The sequence below is a fragment of the Apodemus sylvaticus genome, chromosome 3 (genome assembly GCF_947179515.1).
Source record: "Apodemus sylvaticus chromosome 3, mApoSyl1.1, whole genome shotgun sequence".
Lineage (NCBI taxonomy): Eukaryota > Metazoa > Chordata > Mammalia > Rodentia > Muridae > Apodemus > Apodemus sylvaticus.
Window position 1 is genome coordinate 122,034,223 of NC_067474.1, and position 15,017 is coordinate 122,049,239.

Genomic DNA, 15,017 nt, shown 5'->3' on the forward strand with positions numbered 1-15,017 from the left:
CTGTGAATAGACCCTATGACCGAGACAACTCTTATAAGGAAGACATTTAATTAGGGTTGGCCTACAGGTTCAGAGGTTCAGCTCATTATCATCAAGGCTGGAGCAAGGCAGCATCCAGGCAGACATGGAGCTGGAGGAGCTGAGAGTTCCACCTCTTGTTCTGAAGGCAGCTAGGAGAATATTGTCTCCTATGTGGTTAGAAGGAGGGTCTCATTGCCCACAATGACACTCTTCCTCCAAGAAGACCACACCCACTTCAACAAGGCCACGCCTCCTAACAGTGCCCCTCCCTGGGCCGGGCACACTCAAACCACCATACTTGTTGTGTCATAGCTTTTTCAAGGACTTTTCTGGCCATTTCAACCACATATTGTATAAGTGGTCAGCAGATACCCATTCTGATTTCCCTCAGGATTCTCTGCACATTAACCCAAAGTCAATGAGGTGAAAGATCTATTTCCTAGCCGGGCAGTGATGGCGCACGCCTTTGATCCCAGCACTTGGGAGGCAGAGGCAGGTAGATTTCTGAGTTCGAGGCCAGCCTGGTCTACAGAGTGAGTTCCAGGACAGCCAGGGCTATACAGGGAAACCCTGTCTCAAAAAAAAAAAAAAAAAAAAACAACGAAAACAAACAAACAAACAAAAAGATCTATTTCCTGGGCTGCCCACAATGTGCTATGCATAGATCAGGTGGCATTACATCCCTACTTCATGGATGACACAGACATGAACAAGGCCCCAGACAGATGAAGTCAGGACTGAACCAGACCAGCCCCGTTCCCAGACCAGTCACCACCACCTCCCCCAGCCTTAGGCTCGTGGATGGATTTCACCTTTGGTTAGAGTTCGGCTTCCCTGGTGCCCTTTGAGCCTGCCTACCCCGTCTCTGCTCCCAACCTGTCTGACTCTTGCCTTTCCACATCCTCTTCCATCCTCGGCTTCCCCGGTCATCTCTGTCCCAAGGGCTCAGCTCAGGCATCTCTACCCAGGAAGTCCTCTGCCTTCTTCCCTCTCTCATGAACCCCGCCGCGCACTGCAAGACAGTCGTGGATGTGGTGGCCTGGACTGTGGCCCAGGGACCCCTGAGGTCTACTGTTCAGCCAGAACCATGGCCTTTGTACCTCCTGACTGGCGGGCATCTTCCCAACTCCCCATCCCATAAAAGGTAAACTGAGGCCCAAAGACTTGTCCAAGATCAAGCTCAAACCTGCCTCACTATTCATGGTCCATTCAGGGATGTCGCCTTGTCAGGTTTGCTCCTGTAAAGCCAGAGGAGGCCCCTGTTCCTCGATTTCTTTTCTCATCCAGTACTTTAGCAAGCACAGGCCAAATGCCAGACAAAAGGCCAAACTCCAGAACAAATTTTGGGACCTGAACCAACCCTGTCTTTGCCTTGCCTTCAGAGAGGTGTAGACCAGATACAGCAATTAGGAAAAGACCGCCTTCCGGAGTTAAGATCTACAAAACTACTGGAGACCTCAGGAACTTAGTGAAAGACTCCAAGCCATCCTCAGGCTGCCTGAGCAGCCCCTCTGCAATGTAGGAAAGAATGTGCTGTCCCAGGACCTGGCTTTTGGCTGCTGCCCTTCAACAAGCCCTGCAGAATCCTCTGCCCACTGGGTGCTGGGAGGACAACTGTCGAAAGGATGAAACCCCAGGGACCCACAGGCCTCCCACTGCCCGCCCTCCCCTGGGTCTCACAGCCATTGAGCATCTGGGAACATCTGTTAAAAGGCACGAATGAAGCCGGGCAGTGGTGGCCCACGCCTTTAATCCCAGCACTTGGGAGGCAGAGGCAGGCGGATTTCTGAGTTCGAGGCCAGCCTGGTCTACAGAGTGAGTTCTGGGACAGCCAGGGCTACACAGAGAAACCCTGTCTCGAAAACAAAAAACAAAAAACAAAATAAAACAAAAAGGCACAAATGAATGACATTAACAGTTATAAAAAATGGGCAGGATTCTTTTTCAAAGCTCTAAGAGTTGCAAAGGACCTTAGTTCCCATCCACTCTAGCCACCCATCTAAAGCAAGACTGCCAAGAATTGTGTATTCTTCTATATGTGTCTATAGAGTTGTGTACAGCAGATAGGCAGATTACCGCATCATAGAAGAATTAACTGATAGACGGTATAGCGACTCAGACTTGGGCTGAAGCAGGGCTGTTTGAGATCAAGACCAGCCTGGCCAGGCAGTGGTGGCACACGCCTGTAATCCCAGCACTCTGGGAGCAGAGGCAGGCGGATTTCTGAGTTCAAGGCCAGCCTGGTCTACAGAGTGAGTTCCAGGACAGCCAGGGCTATACAGAGAAACCCTGTCTCGAAAAAACCAAATCCAAAAAACCCCAAAAAAACAAAAAACAAAAAAAACAAAAAAAAAAAAAAAGACCACCCTGGGCTACATAGTGAGCTCCAGGTCTACAGAGTGATAGCCTGCCTGGAAAGCTAAACAAATGAAAGAAGAAATATGCCAGGTAGTGGTGGCACACGCCTTTAATCCCAGCACTTGGGAGGAAGAGGCAGGTGGATTTCTGAGTTTGAGGCCAGCCTGGTCTACAGAGTGAGTTCCAGGATATCCAGGGCTATATGGAGAAACCCTGTATCAAAAAACCAAAAACAAAACAAAAAGCTAAACAAATGAGAGAAGAAATACATTTAAAATAAAGCAAGAAATACACAAGAAAAAATCAGTTTTTCAACAGGTTATATTTATTGAGTTGAACTCTTTTCTGAACCCCCCCATTTGAGTTTGTTTTCTGGGGTCACAGGAGAGTAATAATCCAAGCAGCCTTGAGCAGACCCTTCCCTCTCATCCTCTTCCTGCGCCTGTTCCACTGCTGTGGTGTGGCACTGCCAGCCAGGTTGTGCCCGACCTGGTTTCAAGCCTCCAGCCCCAGCCTGGATGCTCACACTGAAGGTCGGAAGGTCGGAGCAGCTAAAAGCAGCGCAGAGTGGGGCTTCTCTCAATTCCCAGTCAGCCCCCAAGGGACCCCCCCCCCCCGCGTGGATGGCGCTGGCTGGATGCCAAATGACGTGAAATATCTCCTTCTCCGTCTGGTTAACTTTTTTTTTCCCTCTTGTTTAGAGAACGGGAGGATAATGACATTTAGCACTTTACAGCTCACCAGTAAAATGAGCAGAGGAAAACAGATCCCCAGAACTGTTGATGGTTGGACACAAGCCCCCCACATCCCCCAGTTCTTGGGGGCCAGAGTCACTGGCGGGCTTGCTGATGAGAACAGAAGCAGTTACCTCTTTGAGCTTTCGCCACACCCAGCTGCTCACATCAGGTTTCACACCTGTTCTAAATCTACCCTCAACCCCTGACAGCTACCCCAACTCCAACCCCCAGCTGTCACCTCCCTGCCTCTGCTCTCAGTCCCACCCAGCTAGAACCAGCCCCCTCCCAGATCTGGCTGGTGGAGAGTCCTGGCGGAGGTGGAGGCTGTGTTTGGAGAGTGCTGCTTGCCACATTCCTTGCAGAAATCCTAGTAGTTTGGGGAACATTCAAGGTCTATAAAGATTAAGCTGGGTTCAACTGGACTCTAACCAGGCTCATTTTAATGGAACACTGGGTCCCCAGTCTATGGTGCTATTTTGAAGGAACTTTTAGGTGAGATGCGAGACTGGGGTGGTGGAAAGAGGTCATGAGGGGTGAATCTGTGAGAGTTACACCCGGTTCCCATTTGGCCTGTGCTCTCTGCTGCCCGTCTGCCAAGGGAAGCCTGCATTGCATGCTCACACAGCCTGAGCTACCCAGCTCTGCCTTTACTTACCCTGAAGGGCCAAAATAATAAGTGGTATGGGTTGGGTGAGAGAGGGAGGAGTTTGCAGGGCACCTAGGGGGATAGATACTTGAGCTGGATTGAAGGATATTCTAACAGCTTGTTTAAATTGTGTCTGTCGGGCATTTGGTCACAGTGATAAGAAAAATATCATCGAATATACTTCCCCAGAATCAAATTCCAGTACTTTGACATTGGACTCCCCAGCCCCTGGAATGTAAGACACACATCTCTGCTTTTTAGAAATTGCCCAGTCTCCAGGGGATGCAGAGATGACTCGGCAGTTAAGACTGTTTGATCGTTCAGAGGACTGAGTCTAGTTTCCACCATACACCTGGGGTGACTCCAGCTCCAAGTGATATGATGGCCTCCTCTAGCCTCCATGGAGACTCACACATGCATGCCCTAAGTATATGCATATTTATATGTGTATACACATATGTAAATAAATAATCCCAGAAACAGAGAAACAGCTTAGCAGTCAAAAGCACGTACTGCTCTTGTAGAGGGCCTGAGCCCGGTTCCCACACTGGGCAGCTCTGAACGGCCTGTAACAGCTCCACGGGGGAGCTGACGGCTCTGCTTTTATGCTCACCTTCACATAATGACATATAGACACACATGCACACAATCCAAAATAAACCTCGAGGGCTGGAGAGATGGCTCAGTGGTTAAAGGCACTGACTGCTCTTCCAGAGGTCCTGAGTTCAATTCCCAGGAACCACATGGTGACTCACAGCCATCTGTAATGGGATTTGATGCCTTCTTCTGGTGTGTCTGAAGACAGCTACAGTGTACTTATATATAATAAATAAATAATATTTAAAAAATAAACCTCAAAAAATAAATCCTGGGCTGGAGAGATGGCTCAGTGGTTAAGAGCACTGACGGCTCTTCTAAAGATCCTGAGTTCAAATCCCAGCAACCACATGGTGGCTCACAACCATCCGTAATGAGATCTGACGCCCTCTTCAGGTGTGTCTGAACACAGCTAAAGTGTACTTACATATAATAATAAATCTTTTTTTTAAATCTGTAGCTGTCTTCAGACATCCAGGAAAGGATGCCAGATCTCGTTACGGATGTTTGTGAGCCACCATGTGGTTGCTGGGATTTGAACTCAGGACGTTTGGAAGAGCAGTCAGTACTCTTAACCGCTGAGCCATCTCTCCAGCCCATAAATCTTTAAAAAAAAAAAAATAAGTAAATCCCTAAAAGTACAATTAGAAATTACCCAATCTCAAGTATTTTGTGATATTAGCACATATGGACTTTGATAGCTAGACAACCCCGATATTTGGCCAAACACTATTTTGGATGTTTCTGTGAGCCTGTATTTAGATGAGAATATTTATATTTGTTGTCTCTGACTAAAATGGATGGCCTTCCTAATGTGTTAAATGGTGACAAGTCCTAGAGAGAAAACAGAAGAGGAAACATAAGGCATTCAGGCTATACTGTGGGTGAGTGTGGCTGAAGTAGGGACTGAGGATGTCCTAGATGAAAGGGGGACAGTCAGGCAGAGGCCTGAGGAAGTGGAGGCGTCAATCCTATGTGTGTGTGTGTGTTTGTGTGTGTGTGCGCGCTATTGTGTCAGAGGAGTTTGCCATCAGGGGGTAGACAAGATGTCCCTTCCTCTATTGGTTGATATGTTAAGCCACAAACCAAGCAAACCTGTGGCCCTTTGCAATGCTGAGGATGCAGAGGAGAGCCACACCAGGGCCACCCTCAAGAGGATCCAAGGGTGTCCAGGGGAAGCCACTGAGGCATGGAGGCTCTGGGCGTGTGGGACAAGGCAAGCGGCTCAATTCTTTCACATTACTTTTTGATAACTAGCAAAAACAAACAACAAACAAACAAAATAGGTGAACTTTTCTAACTTGTGGGGCTAGCAATGTGTGCTATAAATCAAGGCATCCAATAAGTTACTATTGATAGATTGAAATGCCTCCCAAGAGGCTCGCTAGCATGACAGATCAGACACTGGGTCTCTGGGACTCCTCACAGGGAGAAAATCTATTCTGCCTGTGGCTGTCTGGCCAGGTCCCCATTCCAGGCTGCAGAGGCTCATGTGCACTCGCAGATGACTATAACATGCTGGTCTGCCTCCCCAGGGGCTGCTGAGCATAAATTAGTTACTGTTGGTAAGTGCATAAAGGTGTGGGATGGCAAAACACTGCAGGTCATTAGGCCTCTCCAGACCCCTGGGCTCTTCAGCCTGGAAACTGCTAATTGAGAAGTCATTGATACCTCAGGGTACAAAGAACACTACCTGGATTTTCCAGATGGGAAAGGTCATAGCCATGTGTGTGGGCAGAGGGAGAATAAAAGGCTCCTGTGGACACATGGATCCCAAGAAATCCTGAACATGATTTCTCTCCTGGTAGGAAGAATATTGCCCCAGTAAAACCTGTGGAACCCCAGTCCCCAAGGAAAATCTCTCACTTAGAGCTGGCCTGCAGAGACCCAGAATGACTCTTAGAGACAGAAGAAAGGACCCCTTGGCTCAGCCTGGCCATTCTAAGCAGGCTGACAGACATTATAGTCATGTGCTCTCATGTGCAAGCCATGTCTTCCTCCACTCAAGACTGTGATGATCTCATCAATCTACCACCCTCCCTTGCCAGGTTGTCTAGTACCTTTCTTGTAGGCCAGTTCCTCTAACTCAGCACGGGGTTTGAATCGTCCTATGGGCGACTGTGAGGTATCAAGGCCTGGGCTCACCCCCTTCAGAGTGATGATGGACACGATGATTGCCGCATTGCTCTGGCCTGGGTGTCAGGCACTGTCTCAGTGGAGCCTGCATGCCCAGACGGAATGACGATATTCTTAAAGAGGCACTTGAGTCCCCCTCTTTGGCTATGGAAACAGTGCACCCCAAGAAATTAGAATTCCCCCAGGAATCTCACACTAAGGAGAAGAAAAAGACTAAAGTCTGAGCCACCCACACGGCTGTCTCCTGGGAGTGGATTGCAATTTGTCACACCACCTTTCAGGTCAGGCTAGAATGGAGACAGTGATGGCTTTGGTGCAGTCAGTCTAGGGGTCTTGAATTGATAACAGTCTAGAGGTCCTGACTGGGTTTCTTTTCTCTGCCAGTTAAAGAATTAAAAGGCAGGGAAAATCTGAAGTGCCACAAGTGGCATCTGAGAAACCTTAAGGACCTCAGATAGATTCAGCAGTTGGAGAACGGCGCTGACTGCTGAGGCTGCAGATGTGTGCAGCAGACACAGAGAAAAAGACGTCTGCAAAGCAGAAGGGAGACTTGGGAAGCCGAAAGGCCAGACTCTTGTCTAGGGTTAGCCTTTTCAAGCCTCTAAAGACTTTTCCCTCCCCAACTTTGGGTTGGTTGGTTTGAAGAAAGCAAGGGTGGTTGATTAGCCAAGTGTTGTGTAACTCATCCAGAACAGGCCCGGGACTTGTTGAGCCGATGTAGCGCCATGAAGCCTGCTGGTGGGAGACAAAACCTACAAGGCCTTTATTTGTTTTAAGCTACCAGGTTTTTGCTTCAAGTCAGGAGGGTGAGGACCAGTGAAGGTGATCACCTGGGAGGTTCACCTAGCCAGGGCCCCTTTCACTGTCTGTCTGCCTCCCTGGGAGGCTAGCTCCTAGTCCCAGCTTGTTGAGGACGGGTGGCCAGATCTGGCTTATTGGGGTCTGGGGAACCTAGGTTCTGACCCTTTCTAATTCTGGTAACATCAGGAGTTGTGAGGAATAAAGATGCAGCCCACTGCCTGCCTGTCACCCCTGTAATGCCTCATCTCACTCTGCTCCAGGCCTCTGAGTGTCCTGGTCCCTCAGCCTGCCAGGCGCATGCTTCTCTCAGGTGAAGACAATTTCCTCAGTAAAGCTCCCGCTCTCCTGGATTCCTACGGGGCTCTGCTGAGCCCCCGTGTTGCTGCTGAGCCCCCGTGTTGCTGCTGAGCCCCCGTGTTGCTGCTGAGCCTCCGTGTTGCTGCTGAGCCCCCGTGTTGCTGCTGAGCCCCCGTGTTGCTGCTGAGCCCCCGTGTTGCTGCTGAGCCCCCGTGTTGCTGCTGAGCCCCCGTGTTGCTGCTGAGCCCCCGTGTTGCTGCTGATCCCAGGCTGTTCACGAAACTCCCGGGGAGCTGAGAACTGTCTGTGTCATTCTCAGAGTCAACTGGTCTTGCCATGACTGCAGCGCACTTGAGGAAGTTTATCAAGTGTAGTTGTTGTTGAAGAGACTAACTAGACTAACTAGAACGTAGCTCCTGCTCAGGGCCCTCTGTACTCCGTTTCAAGCCTGGAACATTCTCCCCCAGATAGCTTACAAGGTCCCCTTCTTCAGGTCTTTGCTAAAATGCCACCTTCTTGGCGTCTTTCCATGGGCACCCTATGAACCATCCAGTTCCCCACCCCTTTTATTTTTAAGTTAACTTGTCTTCAGAACATTTAATAGCCTCTGACCGGCAACTTACTTTTCCTTTCTATGGATTTTTGTGGTTAATTTTTTAAAATTAATTTTTATCAAAATCCTGTTTTGTCTTGGTTTCCGAGTTCTTTACTGCCCCACTTCCCTGCTGCCTGCTTTTAATTAATTAATTAACTAATTCATTAATTAGTGTTGACTTGACACATCGTCTGGGAAGAGCCCCAGCAGGCTCCACTGCAGGCCGATCTGTGAGGCAGCTTCTTGATTAATGATTGACATGGGAGGGCCCAGTGCATTGTGGGAGGTGCCACCACTGCACGTGTGTTCCAGGGTTGTACAAGAAGTCCGGCTGAGCAAGTCATAAGGAACAAGTCACTATGTGGTATTCCTCCATGGTGTTTGCTTCAATCCTGTCTTCAGGTTCTTGTCTCTAGACTTGACTCTTCACCTCCCACCCCCACCCCAGTGAAGGACTGTAACCCATAAGCTAAAACAAACCCTCGCCTCCCCAAGTTGCTTTTGGTTGAGATCTTTACCACAGCCACTGAAAGGAAACTAAGACACTTGCCCTGCTGAAGTTTGACTGTATAGCTTGCAGGCCTCACTTGTAAAATGAATGTTGGAAGTTGTTTTCCTCATTCTCTGTCTCTCCACAGCAGCAACAGTAGCTTGTACAATGTAATTATTCAGAAAATATTTCCTGGGGGCCAGGCAGACAGCTCATCAGGTAAAGTGGGTGCCCTGAAAACATGAAGAGGGGGTTCAGAGCCTCAGTATATAAGGTGGAGCTGGATGGAAGACACCTGTCAGCCTTGGGCCTCTACACACTGGTTCATACGTGTATGTATGTACCTGTACACACACAAATACACCACACAACACACATATGTAAACCATGTACACCGTGTGAGTGGATAAAAGACACAGTTTCATTTATTTGAGTATGTGTGGGGGTGAGCCTCCTCAGTGGTCAGAAGGTTTTGGATTAGCCAGGCAGTGGTGATGCACGCCTTTATACCAGCACTTGGGAGGCAGAGGCAGGTGGATTTCTGAGTTTGAGGCCAGGCTGGTCTACAAAGTGAGTTCCAGGACAGCCAGGGTTATACAGAGAATCCCTGTCTTGAAAAATAACAAAAAATAAAAACAAAAACAAGACAAAACACAAAAAACAAAGGTTTTGGATTTCCCTGGAGCTGGAGCTACAGTGATTGTGAGCTGTCTGAAGTGAGTGCTCAGATCTGAACACTGGTTCTCTGAAGCACAGCAGTGATTCTTAACCGGCACAATAACACATGTTTCAATTCACATCTTTAAGACTCAGGGAGACTCTCCTTTAAGAAACCCACATCTGAGCTCTCCAGTTTCTGAGCTCCTCTCAGCCTGGTGCTTAAGCCTATATTAAAATGTCTTTATTAAACCCCATCTCTGCTTCAGAAAAAAAATTTAAAAAGACTTCCTTGGCTATTTTAATATAAAGTTGTGACTTTATGCAACTCTTTTACAATCCTAAACTCATTTAAATTGTGGCTTGTTTAATCACTGGGTAGAGCTGAAACATAGTGTGATGTCAATGAACCTGCTTTCCCCTAAAAATAAGACAGCAGCTAGCAATGGGCGGTAAAACAGACCCGAATCCTTAAAAGTAAGATTGATCATAGAGTTGAACCTTGCTAGTTCCTAGAGGGCACTTCCGGAATCTTGGCGGAGGGGGGGCAGGGGGGGAGAGAGAGCGAAGCTCTTTGGCTTACTTTCCAGAAAACCTCTCCCGCCTCTCTCCAGAGGGTGGGTCCAGAGCATCCCGCCCCCTTTCGTGAGTGCGGCTTTTCGATTGGTGAGAAACACAGGGGGCGAGGCTCCGGCCAAGTCGGCGCAGGCGCACTGGCTTCGCGTGACTGACGAGCGCCCGGCGCAGGTATTGCTGTGTTGCTGGTGAGCGTGGGCGGCCGCTGGGCTCGAAGGGTGGCTAGGAAGGGCCCCGCGAATCTAGGGACAGTTTCTGGGCACGCGCATCCACGATCTGGCGTGTGCTCTCTCGTGTTATGCTGTCAGCCACAACCACAGGCTATTGGATAGTCGCGTGCTCGGTTGCAACTCACCTTTCCCCATCTCCACCCCCGCTGTGTTTGAGGGCAACACTTTCGGCCCCTAGTCATCCTTGCGTGGCCCTTAAGAGTCACAGAGATCCTCGAAGGGCCTGTTTTGGAACGGTCTCGGGGATGACCTGGTGGCTCAGCCTCCTGAGGGTTTTAAAGAGCAGTGAAGTGGCGGCAGTACGCTCACCCCTCGTAAAGGCCAAGATAGGTTAGAGCGGCTGTTGGAAGGTTCATTGCTGTTTTATGCTGCGCAGACATTGGTATCTGGAGGCAAATTCCCACATTCCAGAACGGCCTTAAGCCTTTTGCTGTCGCCTTACACAAATAGACCTACTCATCTCAGAGCATCATCATGCACAAGCCTTTATGGCACCAGGCATTGTAAGCGCCCTGTGTGCAGCTTTCCTGACTGGATAATGTGTTCACGTACGGTGTACCTGGAACAGGAAGAAGGCAGGGGAAAGGGAAAGGCATCTCACGGGTACACTCCCAAGGCAACAGGAAGCTGTCACTACCGTTGCCTGTAGTTTGAAAAGTTGAAGGTGGAAGGAATGCAAGGGGACCAGTAGAAGGCTGTTTTAACAGGCTGAGTCAAAGATGATGGTAACCTGGACTAAGGTACAGGACAGGCTGCTCAGGCAGAACAGGCAGGGCCAGAGGACTAAATAAAGCGCCAGTGCTGTGGACAGAATAGATAAGGGCAGGTTTTTGGTTTGGCCAGAGGATGCTTTGCAGGGGTGATACTCAGCTCTGCAGAGGCACACCAAGTTTCTAATAGCTGTGTTCTATGTTCTCCAGAGATGGGGACTGTGTGGGCCTGAAGTTCAGCAGACAGTTTGGAGAGTGAAGATGCAGACTGATCAGGAATGTGGTGAAAAGGGCAGTTAGAAAGCAGATTTGAGGCAGATTTTCATTTCCTCTGATGTTCTGGAACTCAGATGTGCAAACCTAGCTGGCCTTGAGTTTGTGCTGATCCTCCTACCTCTGGTTCCTAAGTGCTAGGATTACAGACGAGCCACAGTGCCTAGCAATATTGACTTAGTGGGGACTGAGACAAGGAATTGCAAAAAACAAAACAAAAAACTGCCCTCAGCTGTTGCCTGTGAGATTACAGTTGATTTGTTTCTGGGTCTTTCCCCAGTGACCTAAACTATCAACTAATAATAGTTGCATACACCAGGCACAGGGCATGTGCCAAAAACTGTTATAAGAATTTTTCCTACCTTTAAAAACTTCTTGCAGTAAATGTACAAAGCAAATCTGATGGTTGTATCATTTCACAATGAATCTTTAGTGCACAGGGGTAGACACAGGGTAGCCTGCGCCAGGCTACAGGACGTGGCCAGTGGAAGTTGGTTCAGAACCTAGGCTGCCTTATCTAGAGCCTGTGCATGCATAGCTGGATGCTGTCTCCACCACAGGCTGGTAACATTTTCATAATCAGAAGAATATGATTTTCTGTTGTTGTTGTTGCTGCTGCTATTGGTTTTTTTGTGTTTTTTGTTTTGTTGTGTTTGTTTTTGTTTTTTTAAAAAAGGTCTCTCTACATATCCCTTACTGTCCTGGTACTCATGGTGTACCAGACTGGCCTCAAGCTCAAAGAGACCTGCTTGTCTCTGCTTATCAAGTACTGGAGTGCTGGGATTAAAGGCATATGTCACTATACCCAGATGGATTTCTTTAAGTGGTACTGTGATCCACTGGGCTAACAGACAGGGAAGGCTCCACATCTTGGAGCCCACGCTGAGAACCCAGTTAACCATCATTATCCCCATGCGACTCATTTTTCTCCAGGTTCTAGGGTGTCATGGAAGGTCTGCTGACAAGATGCAGAACCCTGTCTGCCTTGGCCCCCTGCAGCCTCCATCACTCCAGGGACATCATCCACAAGGGTTACCGTTGTGCATCCGGGAGAGGGCAGCGCTTGGTGTTGTCCCGCATGTTCCAGCCTCAGAACCTTCGGGAAGACCAGGTGCTTTCTCTGGACGGCAAAGCTAGCGATCTGACCTGTAGGAGTCAGCGGCTGATGCTGCAGGTTGGCCTGATCCTTCCAGCTAGTCCTGGCTGTTACCACCTCATGCCCTATACAGTTCGTGCTGTGGAGAAGCTTGTGCGGGTGATAGACCAGGAGATGCAGGCCATCGGTGGGCAGAAAATCAACATGCCCAGCCTCAGCCCAGCTGAGCTGTGGCAGGCCACCAGCCGCTGGGACTTGATGGGCAGGGAGCTGCTGAGACTGAGAGACAGGCATGGCAAGGAGTACTGCTTGGGACCAACTCACGAGGAAGCAGTTACAGCCCTGGTTGCCTCCCAGAAGAACCTGTCCTACAAGCAGCTTCCTTTGCTGTTGTACCAGGTTACTAGGAAGTTTCGGGACGAGCCCAGGCCCCGTTTTGGTCTTCTCCGTGGCCGGGAGTTCTATATGAAAGACATGTACACCTTTGACTCCTCCTCCGAGGCAGCCCAGGAGACCTACGGCCTGGTGTGTGATGCTTATTGTAGGCTGTTCGACAGGCTGGGGTTGCGATGGGTGAAGGCCAGGGCAGATGTGGGCAGCATCGGAGGCACAATGTCCCATGAATTCCAGTTACCAGTGGACATTGGAGAGGACCGGCTTGTGGTCTGTCCCAGCTGCCACTTCTCAGCCAACACAGAGATACTAGATTTGTCACAAAAGATCTGCCCTGACTGCCAGGGTCCACTGTCAGAAACCAAAGGCATTGAGGTGGGGCACACGTTCTACCTCGGTACCAAGTACTCTTCCATTTTCAGTGCCCACTTTAACAATGCCCATGGGGAATCTTTGCTGTGTGAAATGGGGTGCTACGGGCTGGGGGTCACTCGGATCCTGGCTGCGGCCATCGAAGTTCTCTCTACAGAAGACTGCATCCGCTGGCCCCGCCTCCTGGCCCCTTACCAAGTCTGCGTCATTCCCCCTAAGAAGGGCAGCAAGGAGGCGGCAGCCACAGAGATTGTGGAGCAGTTATATGATGATGTCACCGAGGCAGTGCCTCAGCTCCGAGGGGAGGTCGTGCTGGATGACAGGACCCACCTGACCATTGGGAACAGGCTGAAAGATGCCAACAAGCTGGGTTACCCCTTTGTGATCATTGCAGGCAAGAGGGCCTTGGAGGACCCAGCACACTTTGAGGTTTGGTCCCAGAATACTGGTGAGGTGGTCTTCCTCACCAGAGAGGGAGTCATGGAACTACTGACTGGCGTGCATGTTGTCTAAGTGCCCAACCACACCTGCTCCTCACCTCGGTGTTCACCCTGACACTGTAGATCCCTCCACATCTGTCCTGGGTAGCTTCTCCGGGAAGGGCGTCTCATGGAAGGAGAGATCATGTTAGGGAAAACTACTCCTCCGCTTGTGATGGCGTATAGTGAGTCATTAACTCCTCCTCTGCCGGGCTGGTTGTGCTACCATATGCCATTCCCTTTTATATGTTAGGGGGGCTGAAAGGTGACAGAGAGACCCAGGTCGCTTTCCCTTGAGCTGAGTGTCTGGGTGTAAGATGAGAATGGTTGAGAGCTGGGGCCATGCTCTCCACCCACCCCACAGCCTGACCACACGCCTTGCCTTCCATGCAATCCAGAGAGCAGGGCTGGTGGCCCTTCACTGGGGAGGTGGAGCTGCAGAGCCAGGAATCTGGCACACCCACACCCCTGCGGGGGGCCCTGGGATGCTCATCTGGACGTGAAGATGATGTTAGGTCTGTGAGGTCCTGGGGCTCTCACTGAGCCGCTGCATGAGCCTCCTGGATCTGGTTGCTCGAGTCTCTAAGCTTCCCCAGAAGTTGTCATAAATGCCGGATGGCCCAAAGCTACCTCCAGATACTTGAGCCTACTGGGTCACTTCAGCACTGAGATCATGTTCCATTGATTGAATAAAGCCAAGCCTTTGAGGAACTCTGTGTGTGTGTGTCTGTGTGTGTGTGTGTGTGTGTGTGTTTTAACTTGAACCAAAGATGACACCTGCTTCAGCAGTAAACCCAGTAGACTGCTCTCCTCCTCCACCTCACTGGGGAGGGGCAGGGACTGGGAAATGCTTTAAACAGTTATTCCAGACTTCAGGAGCAGCATGCCCCAGCCCCACTGTGACCTTGTTGCTACTGGAGAGCGACTGGTTGAGAGCTGACCAGATTCTATGGGAAGCTGGGAGCAGAGGCCAGATTCCACTGCACTGCGCCCCCATTCATTGCTCCAGCATCCAGATGAGGAAGCTGGACGGGCTTTCCATCCTAGGCCTGTGAGATCCCCACATGCACAGCTCCCTCGTCCGTGGAACAGTGGGTCTTGCCCACCTTGGTTAACACCCTGGATGGGCTTCTCACAGACACATCTGAGGTGAGCCTCAGAAAAACCTAGGCGGCCCTAAATCCAAACAACTTGCCATTGAAGGTAAATCATCATAAAAAGGTCTCTGGGCTCCAAAGCTGGTCCTGGGAGCCATTAGGGCTTGGCAGATATATGCCCTGGGAAACTCGGCTGTGTGTTTGAGGGTAAAATTACTGTAGAATCGCAGCATTTGGACAGACTGAGGAGAAAGTGGGCCAAACACCTGCCTTTCCCATCATGCTTCTGGCGAGGCATCAGTGAACAGCCACATGCTCCTGCGACCAGGCTGTTACACCCAAGCTCATGGGACTCTGTGACTGTGAAATGAACCCTCTGAAACCCAAATACTGCCTCTTTGGGTGGTATCTTTGGGGCATTTTGGTCTCAAGTGACATGAGAAGTGATCTGCCTTT

At 49.9% G+C, this 15,017-nt stretch overlaps 1 protein-coding gene across 2 annotated transcripts; it reads left to right on the top strand.

Annotated features, from left to right (window-relative positions):
- The first annotated feature begins 10,040 nt into the window (after positions 1-10,040).
- Pars2 (prolyl-tRNA synthetase 2, mitochondrial) lies at positions 10,041-14,175 on the top strand. 2 transcript variants are annotated; one of them, XM_052176894.1, is made up of 2 exons: positions 10,041-10,082; positions 12,058-14,175. In XM_052176894.1, the coding sequence occupies exon 2, from the start codon at positions 12,071-12,073 to the stop codon at positions 13,496-13,498; it is 1,428 nt and encodes a 475-aa protein (XP_052032854.1). In that variant the 5' UTR covers positions 10,041-10,082; positions 12,058-12,070; the 3' UTR covers positions 13,499-14,175. The 2 variants fall into 2 exon arrangements, with proteins under 2 accessions (XP_052032854.1, XP_052032853.1); XM_052176893.1 differs by having other exon boundaries at positions 10,043-10,099.
- Positions 14,176-15,017: the final 842 nt, after the last annotated feature.